We start from the raw sequence: 19,358 nt of genomic DNA, 5'->3' as shown, positions 1-19,358 counted from the left end.
TTGCGCTTGTACACTATGTTCTTGGAAATATGGGAGCGTGTGGCGAATAATTATCGGCTCGTAATGATCGATCATCTCATTAGCGGGAAAGCACAACAGCTTACGTTCCATTTCGCAAATCAACTTTCCTTCATGTGGAGCCGTTGGGTCAGATTTCACATTCAAACACAGGTGGTCATTAATGCTGGGGTAAATGCTTCCAATGATGATGTCATGCTATGGTGATGTCATTCTTGCATCATTAAGGAACCTTTTGTTGTCATTATTATTCATTACCATGATAATCATAACTGGGATTAACATTGTGTAAGGTTAGCTGGATTGGGGAGGGGTCTTTTGTTTTGGTAGGTGGCGTTTATTGCATCATGAGAAGCCACACCCACTACTAGAAAATTTTAGTACAATGAAGAGTCATCTGTGGGTAAATTGATAATTTATTCTGTTTGAATAAGGAATTCTGGGTCAATCTACTTTCTTCTACCTATAGGATCTAGTTTCAGCTCAGTATCAACCGCCAATGGCAATGGACTTATTTGGTTCCAGGCCCCACTTGAGCCCATAATGAAGCTGCAAATAAACGAAAACATTCAGTCACAGTTCCATGAATCTAGAACATGTACATAGGACACTAACTAAGTGCAGCGGAGGGAGAAAAGTGCAAAAAAATGGGTAAAAAATTCCCGCACCTGTTTCCTAAACTGTGTGTCATTCAGATGTGCAAATTAGGGAGCAGCAGATCATCTAACCTATGATACAGAACCCAGTGGTACATTCCCTCCCTGACACTGGAACTAAGCATTGGTACTTCTTAAATCCATCTCAACATTCTTCATATGTGTAGCCTATTGTCCTGCAACTTACTAACCATCCTTCCTTTCTTCCAGTGTGCCACCTTGGATGGAAAGTGCCCCATAAGCTGTGATGATGAAGTAAGTCTGGCAAGTCTGTGATGTCTATGAGGCCCACTCTTTCCATACTTTCTATATATCTGTAACCTTGTTATGAGCTAAGGGGGCCCAGCCTGAAGGTCAGTTAGGGGGAGATTTGGGGTGAGAGCTTATTTGTGCCCTGGGTACCCCTGGAACTATAGCAGGGTGACACCCCAATGTTTCTATATATCTGTAACCTTGTTATGAGCTAAGGGGGCCCAGTCTGAAGGTCAGTTAGGGGGAGATTTGGGGTGAGTGCTTATTTGTACCCTGGGTACCCCTGGAACTATAGCAGGGTGACACCCCAATGTTTCTATATATCTGTAACCTTGTTATGAGCTAAGGGGGCCCAGTCTGGAGGCCAGTTAGGGGGAGATTTGGGGTGAGTGTTTATTTGTACCCTGGGTACCCCTGGAACTATAGCAGGGTGACTGTTACCCCAATGTTTCTATATATCTGTAACCTTGTTATGAGCTAAGGGGGCCCAGTCTGAAGGTCAGTTAGGGGGAGATTTGGGGTGAGTGCTTATTTGTACCCTGGGTACCCCTGGAACTATAGCAGGGTGACACCCCAATGTTTCTATATATCTGTAACCTTGTTATGAGCTAAGGGGGCCCAGTCTGAAGGTCAGTTAGGGGGAGATTTGGGGTGAGTGCTTATTTGTGCCCTGGGTACCCCTGGAACTATAGCAGGGTGACTGTTACCCCAATGTTTCTATATATCTGTAACTTTGTTATGAGCTAAGGGGGCCCAGTCTGAAGGTCAGTTAGGGGGAGATTTGGGGTGAGTGATTATTTGTGCCCTGGGTACCCCTGGAACTATAGCAGGGTGACTGTTACCCCAATGTTTCTATATATCTGTAACCTTGTTATGAGCTAAGGGGGCCCAGTCTGAAGGTCAGTTAGGGGGAGATTTGAGGTGAGTCCTTATTTGTACCCTGGGTACCCCTGGAACTATTGCAGGGTGACTGTTACCCCAATGTTTCTATATATCTGTAACCTTGTTATGAGCTAAGGGGGCCCAGTCTGAAGGTCAGTTAGGGGGAGATTTGGGGTGAGTCCTTATTTATACCCTGGTTGCCCCTGGAACTATTGCAGGGTGACTGTTACCCCAATGTGTCTATATATCTGGGCTGATTTGGGGTGATTGCTAATTTGCTGCCTTTTTTATAAATGTACCTCAAATATATCACTCTGTACTAGAATATACTGTATATTCCATTCCATAGCAATTCATATGATTCTACGGTGGTTCTGTTACCCCTTTTCCACCCCCCCCTCCCCGTATATCATCTACTTTTGATTAGAACCAATAATCACGTGTAATTAATCCGTATCTGTCAGTTGAAATCTGTTGAGATGACAGTAAGTGACCTTGATATGAGCTGGAGATTTGGAGGGGGAACAGTCGGGGCATTTTCTCTGTATCATGAACAGAATACGCTGATATTATTATGATATTATATCGGATTGCGGCTCCTCTGGGGGGTTCAGAACGTTGTAGCACTTACAAAACAAAGATCTCTTCTATGTGAGGCCTTTACATTGCAACTCCCCGGGGCCTGAGCCACTGCTTTCCTGCGCCAGCAGAACTTACATTCAGATTAATGGCAGTGATGGAAATGCTCACGTTACAGTCACATATTTCATTCGGCACTTTCTTCCCAACTGAGCCCTGACACCCCCTGCTGATACCAACATACCTCTATATATATATATATATATCTCCTCTAGGCTACATGTTATTATTATTCCACTAAACTAACTCCATATTTATTGGCATCTGTGAACTTCTCCTTGTATCCTGCAGATCTTTCCTTCAACCCATTTAAAGGACAACTGAAGCCTAAAAATAAACATGGCTAGAAATGCTGTATTTTTATACTGAACTTACTATACCAGCCCAGGGGTTTGGCCCCCCTATAACAGTAATGATCAAGCCCTTCCCCAGCAGCTCCCCATCTCCTGATCTTGTTAGGCATCTCTTGTGAGTCAGTGGCACTGCACATGCTCAGTGGGCTCTGATTGGCTGTTGAGAAGCTAAGCTTAGGGCTCGTCACTAATTATCCAGCAGAAAATGAGCTTCCCTGGCTGTAACATAAGCTGATGCTACAGGTTTGCTGATTATTCAATTCTGATGCTAATTGCACTGGTTTCTGTGCTGCCATGTAGTAATTATCTGTATTAATTACTAATCAGCCTTATATTGTGACATTTCTATTCTATGTGTACTGTATATTGTGAGTGGCTCCCTAAGCTCAGTAAGTGACAGCAGCACAGAGCATGTGCAGTGAATCAGTAGAAAAGATGGGGAGCTACTGGGGCATCTTTGGAGACACAGATCTTTACTGATAAAGGGCTGTGGTTGCCTTGGGCTGGTACAGAAGCACAAAACATCATGTACAACATTTCTAGCCCAGTTCTTTGTTGAGTTTATCCCTCAGCTCTGCCTCTACCTTATAAATAAATCAAGGCGACTACTGTATAATCTAGATGGGATGACAGCCCTTTAGGATGGTATCAGTTACCCGAAGGTGACCCCCTTCTACACTGGTTTCATGGAGGTTTTTGACCACACCCTAGAACTCCTCAAACACACCATATAAGCCACACCCCTATCAAACCCCACCCCTATCAAGGTTCATCCCTATTAGACTCCACGTCTATTAGGCCCCATCCATATTAAACCCCACCCCATTAGGCCCCACCCTATTAAACCCCACCTCTATTTGGCCCCACCCATATTAAACACCACCCCATTAGGCCCCACCCTATTAAACCCACCCCTATTAAGCCCCAACCCCGTTAAACTCCACCCCTATCAAACGTCATCCCTATTAAAACCCACCTCTATTAGGCACCACCCCTATTAAACTCCACCCCATTAGGCCCCGTCCTATTAAACCCCACCCTATTAAGCCCCACCCCTATTAAGCCCCACCCCTGAGGTAAGTACTTATTAATGGTTATGCTGCTACCTGGAGAATCGTTTTTCTATTTTAGTGGAAGGCAGAACAAACAACTGCAGATCTTTTAAAAATCATAAATGTAGGAAACGTGACCAGTGGTGTAAGTAGATATTACCGGGCCCTACAGCAAATTATTTTTCAGGCCCCCAAAATGTCTAGGGGTTGACATGTTTTACCAATGTTTATTGAAATTGTATATGAATTAGGGCCCCTATACCTCCCGGGTAGTGATGGGCGAATTTGCGCCGTTTCGCTTCGCCGAAAAATTCGCGAAACGGCGAAAAATTTGCGAAACGTTTTTGGCGCCGGCGCCTGTTTTTTTATCGGGAATTTTCGCGGGCGTTTCGCGAATTTATTCGCTCGGCGCAAATTCGCCGCGAATTCACGCCTGGCGAATAAATTCGCCCATCACTACTCCCGGGCCCCCTGCAGCCGCAGGGTCTGCTTCCTCTGTAGTTCCACCCCTGAATGTGACCCCCTGTGACATGGCAGAGAATATGTCTAATAAACCCGTGTTACAATAAGGGGGTAATGACATGAGAAAACGAATAATTAAATGATTATTATAATAATTAAATATACAAATGTCTTTCATGCTCATTAACTGCTTCAATCCCAAATCAGCCACTGACCCTGCACAACATGAAGCCGTTTCTGGATTTTCCGGCGTTTGGGAAACAACGTGATTCATGTTTTTTGGGATAATGAAATGCACCAGCTTCCCGGGGAGAATTTATTTTATATTCCTGTAAGAATGATCTCCCCACGTGAAGTCCTCGTTAGAATCCCATTAAATTCCAGAAGGAGACATTTCTTTTTGCTTACACATCATCTCGCCATTTCACCGCTGAATTCATCTCGCTCACGGTGCGATTATTTGCCAGCGAGCGACTAAACAAACCCCCTGCACGTGTACATTCCTGCGCAGGAATTTGTGTATCTACAACAAACACACAACTCAGCTCATTACTGTCCCTTTATTTGCTTCTCTTTCTGACTTTTGCTACAATTTCTTTTATAATTTGCCGCAACTAAAGGGGTGCTTCATCTTTTTAGTAGTTTATAGAATGGCTAATCCTAAACAACTTTTATCAGTCTTCATTTTTTCTTTATTATAGTTTTTTTTTTTTAAATGATTTCCCTTCTTCTTCTGACTCTTTCCAACTTTCAAATGGGGGTCACTGACCCCCTATAAAAAACAAATGCTCTGTATGGTTTTTAATTACTCCTCTTTCTATTCTCTCCAGTCCAGTCTATTATTAATACCAATGTATGGTTGCTAGGGGAATTCCTACATGAAGACTATTGATTAATAACAGGAACCTTATTAATTACAGGGATTCCAATTTTTTAATATAAAGGGTAGATTTATCAAAGGTCGAAGTGAAAATTCGAATTTCGAGTTAATTTTTGTGTACTTCAACTAGGGAATAGTCCAAATTCGATTTGAATTCGACTTCGACCATTCGCCATCTAAAACCTGCTGAATTGCTGTTTTAGCCTATGGGAGACCTCCTAGAACCTATTTGGAGTCAATTGGTGGACTTTGAAAAATCGAAGGGAAAAACTAATCTCACTTTTCAAATGCGCTATTACTTTGATTAGTTCGATCCGAATTTATTCAAATACTGACCTATTCGGCCAAATAAAAACCTTTGAATTCATTTTGGTTGGTCTTTTTGAATTTGAATTTCGAAGTTTTTCAAATTCAAAATTCGACCCTTGATAAATCTGCCCCTTTGAATATTTCAGTAGTTGAATTTAGACTTTTTTTTCCGAAATGTAAGTCTGATTTTGTAAATGAAATGTTGGAATTAGATTTACCTGTTCACAGTCAATTAATTAATTTCATTTTAAATGTTTTTTTTTCAAGTTTAAACTTTATGAAAATGTTTGTGTTGCCATTAAAATAACTGATTGATTTTTCTTTTCCTTCCTTAGGTGATTAATTGTTACCTGATCGACAATAACGGATTTATTTTGGTGTCGGAAGACTACAGACAGGTAAGATCTCACTTCACTGGTTATATTTATATATTCATATGGCTCAGGATGAGTGATGGGCGAATTTGTTCTGAAACGAAAATTTTGACGCCGGCGACAATTCCGACACCGGAATTGAAGTCAATCGCCGTCCATTCAGACTAAAACCAATGGAAATGTATCATGTGTATTGGGAAGTTACATTCAATTATATATTTTTCAAACCAATAGGAAGCCCTGTGTATATAGGACACCTATCAGCAATGCTGGAGCGAAGTTCCTCTTAAAAAGGGTTGTTCACCTTTAAATTAACTGTTAGGTGCACATTTACTAAGCTCGAGTGAAGGATTAGAATGAAAAAAACTTAGAATTTCTAAGTTGTTTTTTGGCTACTTTGACCATCGAATTGGCTACTTCGACCTTCGACTACGACTTCAAATCGAACGATTCGAACTAAAAATCATTCGACTATTCGACCATTCGATAGTCGAAGTACTGTGTCTTTAAAAAAAACTTCGATTACCTACTTCGCCACTTTAAACCTACCAAGCATCAATGTTAGGCTATGGGGACCTACCCCATAAGCTTTCTAAGCTATTTCTGATCGAAGAAAAATCGTTCGATCGATGGATTAAAATCCTTCGAATCGTTTCAAACGAAGGATTTAATCGTTCGGTCGAACAATTTTTTTTGCGGTAAATCCTTTGACTTCGATATTCGAAGTCGAAGGATTTTACTTCGATGGTCGAATATCGAGGGTTAATTAACCCTCGATATTCGCCCCTTAGTATGATGCAGAGAGGGAGATTCTGAGACAATTTGCAACTAGTTTTCATTTTTTATTATTTGTGGTTTTTGACTCATTTAGCTTTTTATTCAGCAGCTCTCCAGCAAATTCAGCAATCTGGTTGCTAGGGTCCAAATTCCCCTAGTAACCATGCATTGATTTGAATAAGAGACTGGAATATGAATAGGAGAGGCCTGAATAGAAAGATGAGTAATAAAGAGTAGAAATAACAATATATTTGTAGCCTTACAGAGCATTTGTTTCATTTGAAATCTGGAAAGAGTCAGCAGAAGAAGGCAAAAATTAAAAACTATAAAAAATGAAGGTCAATAGAAAAGTGAAACTCCCTTTTAATCTTGAACCCACCCAGGAGGCAAGTGGCTCAAAGTTATGGGGCAGTAGACTGGATCACGGATTAATTCGCAAGGCACAAATTTGCAGTGAATTTCGCCACCAGCGATTAAATTGGCGAAACAGAAAATTCCACCACACCAAAAAAAAATTAGACTGCGTCAGAATAGTCGCGCGCATAAAATTGATGTGCGTCAAAATTATTCGGACGCCCATTGACTTTAATGCATTTGGACAAAATAGTCGTGCATATAAAAATTGTTGTGCGTCAAAATTATTTTGACGACCATTGACTTCAATTTGTTTCGCAGATTTTTTAGTAAATTCTAAATATTTAGGCGAAGGGAAATGGCACAGATTTGCCCATCACTATTCGGTTCATTGGGGGTCAGTTTAAAGGCAAATGAAGCTTCAGGGTTATGGATCTGGATCAAAGTCAGATTTTGAAGGCCAAATTGAAATATGTTCTAGATTAAGGTTGATTTTCCTATTTTCAGCCATTAGACATTATTCCTATTTGTTGTAGCCATTCTGATCCCCACAGTAAAATAAAATGAACGTGAGTATAAGTGGAACCTGGATATTAATATCATTCCTCTCAGCTGGGATGTGAGACCCTCGGAATTCCATGTGGGGAATGTGAAATGTGGATAAAAAATGTCTGGGAATGACATTCCTGTACTAATGTAAATACAACTTATTTCACGTGAGAAAGAGTCGATTGTGGGACAATGTCTAGAATCCGGGCATTTGATTCCAGTGGAAGGCCAGTCATTGGCTGCTTTAGGAGCTGGTGATTGTGCAATAACAATGGATTGACTGGCGGGTCCAATGGAAACATACCGTATATATTCGAGTATAAGCCGAATTTTTCAGCATCCAAAATGTGCTGAAAAAGTCTACCTCGGCTTATACTCGGGTCAGTGGGCAGTAGCTGAGATTGCAGTCACTTTTAATCATTCCTATACCAACACTTCACTTGGGGAGAGACTGCAATATCACACAGCGCCCTCTGTTGGTTATATGAAAGAATAACAGTGACTGCAATATCACACAGCGCCCTCTGTTGGTTATATGAAAGAATAACAGTGACTGCAATATCACACAGCACCCTCTGTTGGTTATATGAAAGAATAACAGTGCGCCCTCTGTTGGTTATATGAAAGAATAACAGTGACTGCAATATCACACAGCGCCCTCTGTTGGTTATATGAAAGAATAACAGTGACTGCAATATCACACAGCGCCCTCTGTTGGTTATATGAAAGAATAACAGTGACTGCAATATCACACAGCGCCCTCTGTTGGTTATATGAAAGAATAACAGTGACTGCAATATCACACAGCGCCATCTGTTGGTTATATGAAGTATTAACAGTGATGGCAATATCACTCAGCACCCTCTGTTGGTTATATGAAGGATTAACAGTGATGGCAATATCACATAGCACTGCACATGGTAGTGGGACAGTGGGACAATGCACACAGTAATCCGTTTGGCAATTCTCTGTCACCATCAACTTTGCAAAGAAGTCCGGTTGATCGCTGGGGGGGGTCACTTTGGCGGAATGTGCGCTGCTGGGAGACAGGGCTGTAGTTGTGTCTAGGCTTATACTCGAGTCAATAAGTTTTCCCAGTTTTCGTAAAATTAGGTAAAATTAGGTACCTCGGCTTATACTCGGGTCAGCTTATACTCGAGTATATACAGTAATCTCCCCATTTATTGCCGAGATATTTCCTCTTGCCAAAGGCCACTCGCTCCTACAGTCCCGGCTAAACTGCTCCCGACCTGGTGCTCTTAATATTCCTGATTCTTGTCCTGGAAAAAAACAGAAATCTGATAGGCCAAAGTATTTATTAGAATTGCTGTTTGACAAAACATTAGGGGGATCGGATTTTACCCGGAATTACTGGGCAATTGTTTGATTTTTATACTTGTCCTACTCTGTGTCATCCTTTGGGCTCCGGGATGAGCCGGGTATCAAGGAATTATAATAATAATAATCATATTTCTAAATATCTTCATATACCCACAATTCGGATTAAATAATCTAAATCTAAATCTACTCTAAAAGTAAGAAAAACCCAAATGTATGAAGTGTCAGTATTAGTTATGAGCGAATCTGTGGCGTTTCACTTCACGGAAAAATTTGCGAATTTAACACAAAATTTGCAAAAAGGCGAAATATTCATGAAACACATTGAAGTCAATGGGCGTTTGAATAATTTTGATGCGCTGCAATTTTATGCGTGCAACTATTCTGCTGTGCGACAAATTTTTTTTTGTTGCCTCAGAATTCTCGCCACAGTTTCACGAATTTATTCTGGCGGTGTAAAAGCCCTGCCGAATTTATTCACTCATTACTAGTCAGTATTTTGATTTTATTGTTAATTGGCCATAGGTTTTTATTTTAGTAAAACTAAAATAAACATATATACAGGTATGGGACCTGTTATCCAGAATGCTCGGGACCTAGGGTTTTTTGGATAATGGATCTTTCTGTAATTTGGATCTTCATACCTTATGTCTACTAGAAAATCATATAAACATTAAATAACCCCAATAGGCTGGTTTTGCTTCCAATAAGGATTAATTATATCTTAGTTGGGATCAAGTACAAGCGACTGTTTTATTATTACACAGAAAAAGGAAATGTGGATTATTTCAATAAAATGGAGTCTATGGGAGACGGCCTTTCTGTGATTTGGAGCTTTCTGGATAGCAGGTTTCCGGATAATGGATCCCATACGACATAGGATTGTTTAGCTTTCTGTTAACTTTTAGTAGTTTATAGAATGACAAATTCTAAGCAACTTTTCAATTGGCCTTTATTTTTTATTTTTTATAGTTTCTGAATTATTTGCCTTTTCCTTCTGGCTCTTTTCAGCTTTGAAATGGGGGTCACTGACCCCATCTAAAAAACAAATGCTCTGTAAGGCTACAGATGTATTGTTATTGTTACTTTTTATTCCTTCTTTCTATTCAGGCCTCTCCTATTTATATTCCAGTCTCTTATTCAAATCAGTGCATGGTTGCTAGGGGAATTTGGACCCTAGCAACAAGATGGTTGAAATTACAAACTGGAGAGCTGCTGAATAAAAAGCTAAATAACTCAAAAACCACAAATAATAAAAAACGAAAACCAATTACATATTGTCTCAGAATATCCCTCTCTATGTCATACTATGGGGTTATTTATCAAAGGTTGAGTGTTAGAGGGGGGGGTTTATCAAAATTCGAAAATATCTCATTATTTTATGAAAGCTACTCCGACCAAATCAGCACATGTTTTTTCCCTCCAATGCATTTTTCTGAAAATTTCCTGTGCGGGAAAAAACTCTAAAAAATAAATGAACTTCTACATGAACTCGGCAGGTCTGAGTTGGAATACTTTTTTTATTCAGACTTTTAACAGCCTTGGGGTTTAATAAATTCTGAAAAATTTCCACAAAAAATTCGGATTTTATAGTAAAATATACTCAGTTTTTTCAAGTTTTTGGCATTCTGGCTTTAATAAATAACCCCCTAAAATATCTATTCTTAAAAAAAAACGTATAATGGTCAGACCTGAAAACCTGAGAATTTCCTTGGACAGAGAGTTAAGGGACGGACCCTGGATCATGGGAGAAATCTTTGTACAAAATGTGGACACTTAATTTATTTACAATAGGATTTGCATATAAATTAGTTTGCAACATTTCTGATCTTAATGGCGTTCAAAATGCGTTGTTTATCCTCAGCCTAAGGCAAATACATTGGACGAGGAGAGTAATAGGGGGAGATAACGAGGGTAAGGACAGGGCTGGAGGTAAACTGTAGGTTGACTCCTCAAAACTTTTATAGAATATAAAGGAAAGTGTAACGATCTCGTTATCAGGAACCTTGTTCAGTGATATTACCTTTGGACGCACAGATGGACCCTGTGGTTTCCGGTGTTCACCGACGCCCTTTTGGGGTCCCAGGCTTTCTGCTGCGGAAGCCAACAAGGAAGTGGGAACAAGTCCATAAGTGAGGTACCAGCAGGGAATTAGATAAGACGTAGTCAAAGTCAGGCCAAGAGTTCAAGGCTGGCAGCAGAAATCGTAGTCAAGGGTCGGACAGAAGTCAAAACCAGCCATTCAAATCACAAACAAACGCTTCGGCAGGAACAGTTAAACTGGAACCAGTTTGGGCACTTCCAAAATGGAGAATGGGCCTTTTAAGTCTCGAGTTTGCGCCGAGTGATGACGCAGGTGCCAAACCACAGGCGATGTGACGCCGGCGTCACCCGACGTCAACCCCGGATCCACCCCCGCATTCAGAGACACGCCGGGAGAACCCTAGACACACCTAGAACCCTATACAATCTCCCGGCGCATTTAACAGAAAGCAGAATGAGAGTGCAATAATATTCTCCTCTTATTATTTTGGGCATGTTGGGCATTTTTCTAAACCCAATAAAAGTATGGAATAGTAAAAAGAGGCTACATCAAGCCCATTTCTTGAATAATGTTTTGAAATATTTTGCAAATGAAAGTGACATTTATTTAGTATTTTCATATTGTTTCATTGGGAGCAGTGTCAGACTGGCTGCCTGGGACCCGCCCCAAACCTTTATTCCTTGTTGAGGACACACCAGTAGGACATTAGAGGAGGTCAGGGAGCAGTAAAGGGAGTGGGTCTGGGTTAGTTTTTTTGTAGGTGTCCCGATGTGTCCCGCTGACTTCATCGGAACCTGATCAAATCAAAGTAAAATGTAGCGCTTTGGGGTGGTGCAGCAACATAATTACATTAAACTTTTCACAGAATTCAATACCAATGCCCTCTCTTCATGAAGTGTCTATTGGGTTTAACTTGTAGAAGTTGGGATCCTCTATACACCTTGACCTCCCAACTGGTACAAATCCAGTTGACTTTCCTTGATGGTATAAAGAGCTTTGGCTCTACTGAGCCCTTGGATGGAGTCCAGATGTTCTTGACCACTGCTCCCCAAACTTTAGGGCTGACCTGACTGTGGTGTGGAACAGTGGTGGAGATGGGGGCTCAGTCTGAAGCTCAACGAGGCAGAGATATGGGGAGAATGTCTACTTGCTCTGCTAGATACCCCAGAATGCCCAGCTTGAAATTCAGTTAGGGTGAGATGCAAATGTATGAAAGTGATGTCCAAGATATCACCAGATGCTCTTTAAACTTGGGTTATAAGGACTGATCTCGTCTGTGACTTTGTTATGAGCCAAGTGGGGATCCCTGACCAAAATTTGGACACCAAGGGGAACTTGAGCTGAAAATGTGCAACGGCCACTGCTTTGGACCACTTTGTGCATGTGAATCCCAAGTCTTTGCTGTGACCCCAACCAGCTCTGGAGTCTCAGGTCTGACCCAGACAGGAGCTGAGGTTGAGCCAAAGTGTCCCTGGTCACTGGCCCCTTATAGATGTCATAGTAAATCACAGTGATGAGTCTCGGCTTGATTAACACTGACTGACATTCTCATCCCCAATTAGTCTAATTCTGGGAGTGAAGCAACAGGCACCATTTAAATGCCCATAAACAGGAAGATTTTCTTTGCTTTCAGCAAACCTGTCCCACACCCACATGTTCTGGAAAGTCTTCTAAGAGCTTTTTCTTTTTTTTTTTGGGTGGTTAAATGTAACAATGTCTCTTTGAATTCCCCAGTGTCTCCAGCAAAGTTCAGCCCATGGGCTTTTGTGTCTGTCACCTTGTTAGTTGTGATACGGATATCAGTCTCCCTGCACTGCTCTCCTGGATTCACAAATACACAGCAGGGAAATATTATATTTCATATCTTTCAATTATTTACTAACATTTATACAGTAAATAAGATCCAATATATTCATATAATGCATTATATGCATTTTGTTTCATGAGGGTATAGCTAATTGTGTGCCCAGAACATTCCTTCTCTGTATATTTGTATTTATACATATGGGAGGAGGTGCCATATTGATTCCCTTAGACAGTACAGTATGAGGGTATAGCTTATTGTGTGCCCAGAACATTCCTTCTCTGTATATTTGTATTTATACATATGGGAGGAGGAGGTGCCATATTGATTCCCTTAGACAGTACAGTATGAGGGTATAGCTTATTGTGTGCCCAGAACATTCCTTCTCTGTATATTTGTATTTATACATATGGGAGGAGGGAGGTGCCATATTGATTCCCTTAGACAGTACAGTATGAGGGTATAGCTTATTGTGTGCCCAGAACATTCCTTCTCTGTATATTTGTATTTATACATATGAGAGGAGGAGGTGCCATATTGATTCCCTTAGACAGTACAGTATGAGGGTATAGCTTATTGTGTGCCCAGAACATTCCTTCTCTGTATATTTGTATTTATACATATGGGAGGAGGGAGGTGCCATATTGATTCCCTTAGACAGTACAGTATGAGGGTAGAGCTTATTGTGTGCCCAGAACATTCCTTCTCTGTATATTTGTATTTATACATATGGGAGGAGGAGGTGCCATATTGATTCCCTTAGACAGTACAGTATGAGGGTATAGCTTATTGTGTGCCCAGAACATTCCTTCTCTGTATATTTGTATTTATACATATGGGAGGAGGGAGGTGCCATATTGATTCCCTTAGACAGTACAGTATGAGGGTATAGCTTATTGTGTGCCCAGAACATTCCTTCTCTGTATATTTGTATTTATACATATGGGAGGAGGAGGTGCCATATTGATTCCCTTAGACAGTACAGTATGAGGGTATAGCTTATTGTGTGCCCAGAACATTCCTTCTCTCTATATTTGTATTTATACATATGGGAGGAGGAGGTGCCATATTGATTCCCTTAGACAGTACAGTATGAAGGTATAGCTTATTGTGTGCCCAGAACATTCCTTCTCTCTATATTTGTATTTATACATATGGGAAGAGGAGGTGCCATATTGATTCCCTTAGACAGTACAGTATGAGGGTATAGCTTATTGTGTGCCCAGAACATTCCTTCTCTGTATATTTGTATTTATACATATGGGAGGAGGAGGTGCCATATTGATTCCCTTAGACAGTATAGTATGAGGGTAGAGAAAACCTGCTGATAATACTGATATAAGACACAACAATTTTAAGCCTGTGGTTCCCTGGTGGTTGGATGCCACTGGTATTGACTCTTGGAGACAGAACCAATATATTTGCTCTCTCACTAACCTTTACTTGTTTGGGCTCTTCCCTCTAGACTGGAAACTTTTTTGGGGAAGTGGAAGGAGCCGTGATGAACAAATTACTAAATATGGGATCTTTTAAACGGTAAGAATTGGAAGCTTTCCTTTTTTGGCAATTATTTATATTATTACTATTATTAACATGTATTTTAAAAGTACAAAAAAAATGGTGTATATCTGACATACAGATTTATATACAAAAATAACCAATAACTGATTATAACCAAAAAGCTGACCGTTTCCTTGTTTCAATAATTACCCTATGAAGAATAAAGGTTTATTGCCTATTAATTAGATGATTAATGATTATTAGTTCATATACTGTACTGCTATGGTCCTTTGCTTATTACTATAGTGTCCTTCCATCCATATATGTGTAGCATTATATTGCTGTGACCAACTGATGGCGCCGTTGCATTGGTTTCTATAGAGAATATACTGGGCAATGGGGAGACTGTTGTATGTTCCAAATGTTGAAACACGTGTCATTAAAACATAAATCATTTAGTGAAGTTGACATTTGTTGCCATAATGACTTCCATTCTGATTTCTTGTTCCCCCTGAGTTCCTTTTATTAGAGACCCATGTACAGCAGCCCTATGGCTTGTAATAAAACAACCGAATCAAAGGAAGATGGATAAGAGTACATACGATTGCACGGTTACTCCGACCATGCTTTGTGAACTTCAAAGACGACATAATTAAGAAAGATCAAATAAAGGTGTCATGTGGAATTTACGGCAACAAATTTCCCTGGATCCAGTACAAAGCAAACTGTAAATACAAAGGATTTCAAAATGATTTTCCATCTCTGTTTCAAAGAAAAACTTAATTTATTCACCTACATTTGTACAGCCCTAGAGAGATCCAAACCTAGAGAAGGAGAAAGTCTTTCCACGTTGAAAAGTTAGCTCATAACAAGATAGAAACATATAGAAAATATAGAAGCATTTGGGTGTCATCCTGCTATAGTTCCAGGGGTACACAGGGCACAAATAAGCACTCACCCCAAATCTCCCCCTAACTGACCTTCAGACTGGTCCCCCTTAGCTCATAACAAGGTTACAGATATATAGAAACATTGGGGTGTCACCCTGCTATAGTTCTAGGGGTACCCAGGGCATAAATAATCACTCACCCCAAATCTCCCCCTTACTGACCTTCAGGCTGGGCCCCCTTAGCTCATAACAAGGTTACAGATATATAGAAACATTGGGGTGTCACCCTGCTATAGTTCCAGGGGTACACAGGGTACAAATAAACACTCACCCCAAATCTCCCCCTAACTGGCCTTCAGACTGGGCCCCCTTAGCTCATAACAAGGTTACAGATATATAGAAACATTGGGGTGTCACCCTGCTATAGTTCCAGGGGTACCCAGGGCACAAATAAGCACTCACCCCTAATCTCCCCCTAACTGACCTTCAGACTGGGCCCCCTTAGCTCATAACAAGGTTACAGATATATAGAAACATTGGGGTAACAGTCACCCTGCTATAGTTCAAGGGGTACCCAGGGTACAAATAAACACTCACCCCAAATCTCCCCCTAACTGACCTTCAGACTGGGCCCCTTTAGCTCATAACAAGGTTACAGATATATAGAAACATTGGGGTAACAGTCACCCTGCTATAGTTCCAGGGGTACCCAGGGCACAAATAAGCACTCACCCCAAATCTCCCCCTAACTGGTCTTCAGACTGGGCCCCCTTAGCTCATAACAAGGTTACAGATATATATAGAAACATTGGGGTACCCAGGCGATGGCCGTATTGGTGAGAAGATGGAAGAACCTGTAATAGAACATCATTGTCCAGAGCAGCAGAGCTTCCATTGATGTTACAATAATGAAGACCTTGAGGTCCTGACCATTTACTCCACGTGTCGGACTATGGGGTTCCCCACTTCTTACTCATTTAATGTAATTGTAACATCTGTCATAGAAACCTCAATGCTCTTCTTGCCGTTCTCTAATGTTTCCCATAATGTGTAGAAATGAACAGTCGTTATTAAAGTCCCACATCACACGACGCCAGAGTGATAATTACCTAAGAAAACAGACAAGTGAAATTGACAGAAATGTTTTTCCAGATCCAGATTTATGACTTGCTTCTGTGTGTTCTCTGCACAGGCAGGGCCATTATCTGAACGTAAATCAGGGAGGTCCATCTAGTGCTTTTCTGCTTTTCATAAGGACCGTCCTGGTTTCATAATTAGGAAACTGTCACCTATAATGTGGGCCAATAAAAATTCTGGATTTTTCCATTTCTTCCATGGAATATAGAGAATAAAGGAAAAGTTTAGTAGAAAACAGTGGGAGCCATAAAGCGTTGCATAGTCATTCAGCGTGTGGAGTCTCCGAGGGAAGAGCGTAATTATTATATGTGGGAAAATCCTTCTCATATCCCAAGTGATGTCCTGGAAGCGGCCCAAGCCCACAAGTGCTGCACTCTGATTCCTCCGTCGTGCGGACGAATTATTATATGTTCCCGCTTTTGTCTTAGTGACTTGAGTGTTAGATTCGCGTCTGGAAAATTATCATTAGTGATGGGCAAATAAATTAGGCAGGTGCGAATTCGCTGTGAAGTTCTGTGTTGCGCCACCTGTAAATAAATTTGCAGTGTCAACATTTTTTACTAGAGATGGGCGAATTTCCCCCTTTTCGCTTTGCTGCGAAATTCGCTATTTTCCCACGAAAGTGATTTTTGTGAGCCGACAGTTCCGACACCGTCAACAATTTGCCAGTGACATGTGGTCGGAACTGTTGCCGGCGTCAAAATTTTTGCCAGTGTCAAGAAAAATTGATGCTGGTGAAATGTATTCACTGATGGCGAAACGCGGAAATTCACATCAAATTCGTGCCTGGTGAATAAATTCGCTCATCACTAATTTTGACGCATGTTGGAAAAGTCGCTCGCTTCAAAACCGTCATGCCTCAACACTATTAGGACGCCCATTGACTTTAACGCTGGCGTCAAAATTGACGTGAATTGACGCAGGCGTCAAAATTTGAGTTTCGCTGATTTTTTCGGCGAATCTAAACGGGAGAAATTCACCCATCACTAATTATCATCAAAATAGTACTACAGGTATGGGACCTATTATCCAGAATGCTCGGGACCTGGGGCTCTCCGGATAACGGGTTTTACCGTAATTTGGATCCTCACTCCTTAAATCTACTAGAAAGTCATGTAAACATGAAATAAACCCAATAGGCTGGTTTTGCTTCCAATAAGGATTAATTATATCTTAGTTGGGGTCAAGTACAAGCGACTGTTTTATTATAACAGAGAAAAGGGAAATCATTTTTAAAAATGTGGATTATTTGATTATAATGGAGTCTATGGGAGACGGTCTTTCCGTAATTCGGAACTTTCTGGATAACAGGTTTCCGGATAACGGATCCCATACCTGTATATGCAAAAAGTTCTGCTTTGTCTCAAAAATCCTTTTTTGGCACCATGTGAGATCCTTTGTGTATTTGCTCTTAGGATCCATGGAAAATCCCTGGGCCAATGAGGAAAGCTTGTGTGAACCCTAATTTATGTTTTCAAATTGAAGGAAAATAAAAAAGTGCATCAATTGGGATCAAAGAATTGGTCCATTCCATTGCTTAGAGCTAATGACTTGAAGGCTTGGGATTAAGGATGCACCGAATCCGCTATTTTAGGATTTGGCTGAATCCCAAATCCTTTGTGAAAGTTTCGGCCAAATCCTGAACCAAATCCAAACCCTTATTGGCATACAGTATGTAAATTAAGGGGGAAAGAGAATCGCTCAAGGAGCTCGTAGTTTAGACATTTTTGACTTCCTTGTTTGTTTGACGAAGAGTCACGTGATTTTTTTTTGTATTCTGATTCGGTTCAGCCAAATCTAAATCCTGCTGAAAAAAGCCGAATCCCAAACTAAATCCTGAAATCAGTGTATTCCTAGTTGGGATACATTTCGGCTGGACACAATGGGACAGATTGGGAGGCCCATTTAGCAACAATTTTGTTTTTGAAACAATGAATAAACTCGTTTTCTCTAAAATCATGTAATTTATTAAAAGATCAGAATATATAAATTGCAAATGAAAAAAAAATATAAAACAAAAATATTTTTTTCTGACAATTACTAGCAAAAAAATATCCGAAAGCCTCTAAAAGTCTGAATGGTTAAAAAAGGTCCAATAGGATCAGTGCAGTTCCCATTGGCTTCTATAGGACCTCAACTGCTTTTACTTGGCAAATTTTTGTGTTGATAAATCTCAAACTTTTTGAGCTTTAGACAAATTTTTGAAAAAACAAACAAATTTTTTGAGAAAAAATAGGATTCGGGGGGAAATAGAAATTTGAATGTTAGTAAATTGGCCCCTTAATAACATTCAAGGTCAAGTCTTTACTGGGATCACAATATTGACTGTGCTCTAATGAGATTTAATAAGTGCAGAAAACTAAAAGTTGGCAAGTTTCTGGAGAAATCAGTGGGAAGAGGGGTTTTTTGTAAAATGTATGTTGTTTAAAATCAAGTTCAAGTTTTCAAAATAAGTTTGAAATTGAAATTCATTGACTCGAAAACAAAGAGAAGAATAAGATGTTACTGTTTTGGTTTGTTTGGAGTTCTTTCATAAATAAGGCAACTACTCAATTTAAAAAATGAACTAAAAAAATACTCCAATTGAAATTTTGATAAATCTGGGTCTAAAAATTTGTCCAAATTTTGTTTTGATTTGACACCTCCCTAGTGAATACAAATGTGCATGAGTGTATGTAAGGTGTATATAAGGTGTATATAAGGTGTATATAAGGTGTATATAAGGTGTATATAAGGTGTATATAAGGTGTATATAAGGTGTATATAAGGTGTATATAAGGTGTATATAAGGTGTATATAAGGATAGTTTTATCTGCCCAGGCAGCAGGGCTATAAATGAGGGATCCAGGATTGTGTTTAGGGCCCTTGTTCCTGTCTCCCTTCCTGCTGATTCAGTTTTGTCTGAAATGTAGCACTTTTTGCAGGATTCCAGTTTGGCAGGACCCAATCCAGGTCCTCAATCTCTGGACAATTGCATGACAATTTAGTGTGTTTGTTTTCCTTACATTTACATATGCAAATAAGGATTAAGTCTTTATGGATTCAGTGTGTGCCTAATTTGAAGTAGAATAAAATATGTTTTTTGGGGG

At 40.2% G+C, this 19,358-nt stretch overlaps 1 protein-coding gene across 8 annotated transcripts in view; it reads left to right on the top strand.

The window, feature by feature from the left end:
* The window catches only part of cacna2d3.L (calcium channel, voltage-dependent, alpha 2/delta subunit 3 L homeolog), a 504,571-nt gene that overhangs the window by 446,049 nt on the left and 39,164 nt on the right, over positions 1-19,358 (top strand). For all 8 annotated transcript variants that reach the window (XM_041590967.1, XM_041590966.1, XM_041590965.1 and 5 more), the window contains 3 exons: positions 885-929; positions 5,839-5,901; positions 14,209-14,279. In XM_041590967.1, coding sequence (XP_041446901.1) covers positions 885-929; positions 5,839-5,901; positions 14,209-14,279 — 179 coding nt within the window. The remainder of the gene's footprint in view (positions 1-884; positions 930-5,838; positions 5,902-14,208; positions 14,280-19,358) is intronic.

The sequence above is a fragment of the Xenopus laevis genome, chromosome 4L (assembly GCF_017654675.1).
Source record: "Xenopus laevis strain J_2021 chromosome 4L, Xenopus_laevis_v10.1, whole genome shotgun sequence".
Classification (NCBI taxonomy): Eukaryota; Metazoa; Chordata; class Amphibia; order Anura; family Pipidae; genus Xenopus; species Xenopus laevis.
Note: the sequence above shows the minus strand (reverse complement) of the source record. Positions and strands in the feature narration are given on the sequence as shown.